At 51.2% G+C, this 4,982-nt stretch overlaps 1 protein-coding gene across 1 annotated transcript in view; it reads right to left on the bottom strand.

Moving 5' to 3' along the window:
• The window catches only part of NOL6 (nucleolar protein 6 (RNA-associated)), a gene marked incomplete at its 5' end in the record, with an annotated part of 28,022 nt that overhangs the window by 8,752 nt on the left and 14,288 nt on the right, over nt 1-4,982 (bottom strand). The window contains 1 exon segment of the mRNA XM_010153662.1: nt 2,185-2,382. Coding sequence (XP_010151964.1) covers nt 2,185-2,382 — 198 coding nt within the window.

Genomic DNA, 4,982 nt, shown 5'->3' with positions numbered 1-4,982 from the left:
GTGGAATAGTGAATGGATCCTCGTCGTCGTGCTTCCTGCTTCCTAGAAAAGTCTTGTGCAGGGTGCTTCTCCCCCTCTGTCTTGCACATCCTGGACACCAAGAAACCCTACAGATACTCCCTGCAATGCGTCCTGCGACAACTCCAGCTTGAAAACCACCTTCCTTCTCGAAGGCAGGAGCGCACCAAGGACCTTCTCTCCCCTCTCTTCTCCTCCATGCCTTTCCAGCTAAACAAGCAGCACTACTTGCACTGAAACTGTGTGACAACCTTGAAGTCTTCCTCAGTTTGAAGAGGTCTTGCATGCATCCCTGCCTCTCACTCCCCTGCCTTCCCCGACACTGTCCCCATCTGCTGTGCGTGACAGCAGGACTGAGCTCTCGCCTTGATAGAACTGGCAGCTCTGCTGAAGCCACAGCACATTCCCACAGACTGGGCAGACATCAGCACAAAATGCAGCACGGGAGGTAACAGGGCTGTGCCTGGCATTGAAGAAACCTTGAAAGAAACCCTTCCAAGTTGTCTTTGGTCACCTCATAAGCTTCCTCGGCTAAGGTGAAAGGCAAGTTTGAACCTAAAGGGCCCAGCATCTTCCAGCCCGAACCAGAGTTTTAATTCAGGCACTTCTGCAATTCCTTCTATGGACCTGGAGGCATGATCTGGCCCTTTCTGCTGTCCCTCCCTTCAGCTGCCAGCACTGCTGAGCCTGACAGCAGCAGCAAACACTCGGTGACTGTGCAGGATTAGCCAACTTGGGAACCAGCAAACACTAAACCCTGCAGGGTCTGCAGGATGCAGCCCACAAGGAGAAGAGACACTACCCAAAACCTAATTTTCTTTTTCAGATACACCTCCTTCCCCAACGCAAGTTTGGAGAGAAACTGATACCAAATCTTCAGCCAAGAGAAGCATACGGGAAGGTGGGCAAAACCCTCCTGGTATGTCGGTTCTGAGAAGGTTCCCTTGGGCATGAGGAAAGCTCTCTGACCTGCCATGCTTCCCAGGGGTGCTGGGGGGGCCAGCCAGGAGCTGCCAGAGCACAGTTGAAGCTGGAACGCCCCTAGCTCCAGCACTGCCTTCCAGCAAGCTGCCACTAGCACAGCCCGGCTGCCACAGGGACTGGAGGAACCAACACATGCTGCAACAAGGGAAATCCCAGTCAGGTATTAGGAAACACATTTTCACAATGCTGGCCAAACACTGGGAAAGGGAGGTGGGAAATCATCCCTGGAAATAGTTGTCACTCAACAGGACTGGGCTCTGCACAGCCTGCTCTAATGTCAAAGTTGGCTCTGCCCTGAGTGGGGAATGGGGCTGAGGATGTCTGCAGCACCCTTCCTGCCAAAGCCAGCCTACGATTCCCATAGCAGTTCTGACACTGCTCATAGCTTTTCTCTGGGTACAGCGCTTAAAGCTGAGCCAGGTTTTGAAAAAAGGGCATCACAGCCCCACCTCTTTGCACACTAAGATTTACTCAGCCGCTGCACGCAAAGCTGGGAAGGGCCAAAGAGGCAGAGGTTGCACATCTACAAAGTACTGGCTGTCCAGATCTAGTGTGGATCACTGCTGCCACCCAGCATTCTTGCATATCTCCCCAGCTTCCTGAGACTTTGTCAGGGCCACAGTGGAAAAGCACTGGCTTGGTAACGCTGGATACTGACGTTCTCCATATACCCACATTACCAACTTGCTCTGCCATCACGCATGTAACCAGCCCCACAGAAACCATCCTGTGACCAATATTCAGCCTCTTTGGTTCATGCAACCACTGGCCTACTGGTACCATGCCACGGATTCCTGCAAATTCCCCGAAAACATGGGTAGCTACCGTCCATCACATACCCCAGTTGTGCAAGAAGCCATGAAAAGTCAACTAACAGACTAAAGACAAACATCTTAAAGATACTTTTGCACTGAAATATCCTATTATTCGGCAAAAGCTCCAGATGCTTTGTATCTGAGGTCAGCATCAGCAGCATTCCCATTTCCATGGAACAGGTGATGCATTCACCAAGTATTCTGCTGAAGAAATGATTTCAGATGCAGACAAAGAGTGACTGTGACATGTCAAACACAAAGATGTCACCCACTAGGCCCTGCAGTGGCAGGTGCCTAATGACCTGTATGTCAGAAGGCAGCTCCCACTTAGGTAGGTAGCCCTCTGTGCCCCCCCCTGCATGCTTACCCTCAACTCCCGGAGGTAGCACTGTACAGGGTCATAATCCACCACAGGAAAGAGGATCTTCACTGCAGTGCTGTTCTTCACCACGCCCCGGGAAAACGACTTCAGTGGCCGGTCCACACTCTCCAGATGCCGAGGAATCTGGGTTGGATTCAGGTGGATTAGGACATCGTAGAAGTCCAAAGGAGGGCGGAAGACCATCTACAGGGAGACAAAAACAGTGCTAGTCAATACAGGACACAAGCAAGCAGGAGAGATGAGAGGTTTCCCAAGTCCTTGCTCGCACTGTATTCCCTTCTCCTTAGAAAGCAGTAAACTAAAGCCAACAATTTTGTGAGATTAACATCAGAAATTTGCCAAAACATCCACAGGAAAAACATGGCTGGGGGGAGGCATGGAGAGCACAAGCCCATGCTGGCCACCCCACTCCCTCTGGGCTGAGACACATCCCTGATCCAGCATGGGGTCTGCTCGCACCAGAAGGATGTGGCGCTCACTCCTCTACACCCCATGCAAGTGCTGTGGCAAGGACTCTGTCAAGAGCAAGGTGTTTCCCCCATGGCCATCTCCTGGTGGACAGACTGAATGTTCTTTGGACCACCAAAACCCACCAGGAAGGACACACTCAAATGTCACAGCCCAACTGGACAGCAAGCTCAACCCTTAGAGAGGGAGGTGTTCCCTGTCTATGTCAGACAGGACTACAGTCTCCACCCTATTGGTTTCCCAGGTCAGCAGAGAAATCTAACCATTGTCCCCAGAAAGTGGGGTCACTCCCTGGAAAAGAGCTTTCCACAGGGCCAGTGTGGTCATCTCCAGCCCTGATCAGAGCCCAGGAAGCCCACCTGAGTGCACAACAATGGGTGGGCAGTTGAGAGAGAGCAAGAGGGTGAGCTGAGACAGGTAACTGCAACATATGTGGCAGACTCAGAACAAAGTGGGGAGTAAAGAAGCTAGCAAGAGCAGAACACCACCCGGGGGACACGAGGAGCTTTGAAGTACCAGGATCATCCCATCTGTCCTACAGGAATTGCCTCAGAGGGCAGCAGCATCTTCCATCAAGCAGAGAGGGCGAGAGCAAGCTTCGTTAATGGAGGGAAGCGATCCCAGACACATAAATATTTGGACAGGCAGGATCTGGCACAATGGATACAGCTGTATTAAAATGGAAAAAAATTTAAAGCTATGTGTACAATTCTGTGGAATAAATGATGCAGGGACATAAACAGAGGCATGGGACACCACCCAACTTGGTGGTGGCAGAAAACTCACTGCTCAGAGCTAGTCTATAGCAATGCCAGGGAGAATACACATGAAGAACATGAGTGACCAGCACCATGTCCCCACACAGACCCCTTTCCCAGTCAGCTGACCAAGTCCATGGCTTACTGTACCCCTCAGCAGCAAAGAAACAGACCTCACAAACCCATGTCTGCATCTGCATGAGAGCAGGCATGTCCCCACTGTAGACCAAAAAATCTTGGAGCACCCTCTTAGATACATGAGAAGAGGGGGTAACTCCAAGTTGCACTGGAAAAGCTTTTCCCTCCTTCTATCCCCACGCTTTGCTTACAAACAGATTAGCAGCCTGGAAACAACATCCCATGTTTATTCCTAAGGAACGTCACAGGCCTGGAAGGATGCTGGCACAGAGGGACACCCTGGGGATGGAAAAGTATCCTGCTGCAATGGCCGAGGGAGGGGAGGGGGAAGAAGAACAGGTGAGGCTGAGACAGGGGGTTGGGAGGATGCTATGGGCAGGCGATGCCTTGTTTCAGGAGCTAACCACACGCAGCTCACACTGCACCTCTTGGGTCCGCACTGGGACTGTGGCACACCGGGCACATCTCTCGTGTCCAGCATCCCTTTACAGCCCAGCAACCCAATCTCACCCCTGCCATACTTCCAGCGCAAAGGGCAGCAGCACTGAATGCAACAACAGTAAATGCTTTTTATATTGCCTAGGCAAAGAACAAAAAACTCAGTGTGAAAGTTTTTTTCTAATGTGAATCTGTCCTATCTCACCACCACTTGGCTTTTTCAGCCTTCTCAGCTTCAACTGCTTGTCACAACTTGGTACACCAACAAGCTCCCCTCCAAAACACACTTACCTCCCTTCAAAGGGCAAACTGTGTGCATCTCCCAGGTCCACTTGAATAATGAGTTTTAACTTACAAGTGAAAATGAAGAGGGTTAAACTACATATGGCCCTGTTCCTCTGCTCACACCAAAATAGCATGTTCCTAAACTGCCTGTTAGTGTTCTACCAAAACCTCCAACACCCTAAACTTGATTAGGCTCGAGCACACAAGCCTTATTTGCAAAGCTAAACCAAGAGAGTGGTTTAAATGTGACCGATTCAGCATGGGAGCACAGCAGGTTTGCTCACACCACAAAAAAACTAGAGAATATAATACCAGACAAGTCCACAGTCAATGGTAAGATTGTTAACATTGTCCCTAAGGAGAAGGACCTGGGTGCGTTGGTGTATGAAAAGCTGGTTATGAGCCGGCCGTGTGCGCTGGCAGCCCAGAAAGCCAACATATCCTGGGCTGTATTCAGAAAAGCGTGGCCAGCAGGTCGAGGGAGGGGATTCTGCCCCTCTACTCTGCTTTCCTGAGACCCCACCTGGAGTGCTGTGTCCAGCTGTGGGGCCTCCAACGTAAGAAGGATATTGACTGGTTGGAGCAAGTCCAGAGGAGGCCACGAAGATGATCCGAGGGCTGGAGCACCTCTGCCATGGGGACAGGATGAGAGAGTTGGGGTTGTTCAGCCTGGAGAAGAGAAGGCTCCAGGGAGAC

The sequence above is a fragment of the Eurypyga helias genome, unplaced genomic scaffold (genome assembly GCF_000690775.1).
Source record: "Eurypyga helias isolate BGI_N326 unplaced genomic scaffold, ASM69077v1 scaffold23716, whole genome shotgun sequence".
Lineage (NCBI taxonomy): Eukaryota > Metazoa > Chordata > Aves > Eurypygiformes > Eurypygidae > Eurypyga > Eurypyga helias.
Note: the sequence above shows the minus strand (reverse complement) of the source record. Positions and strands in the feature narration are given on the sequence as shown.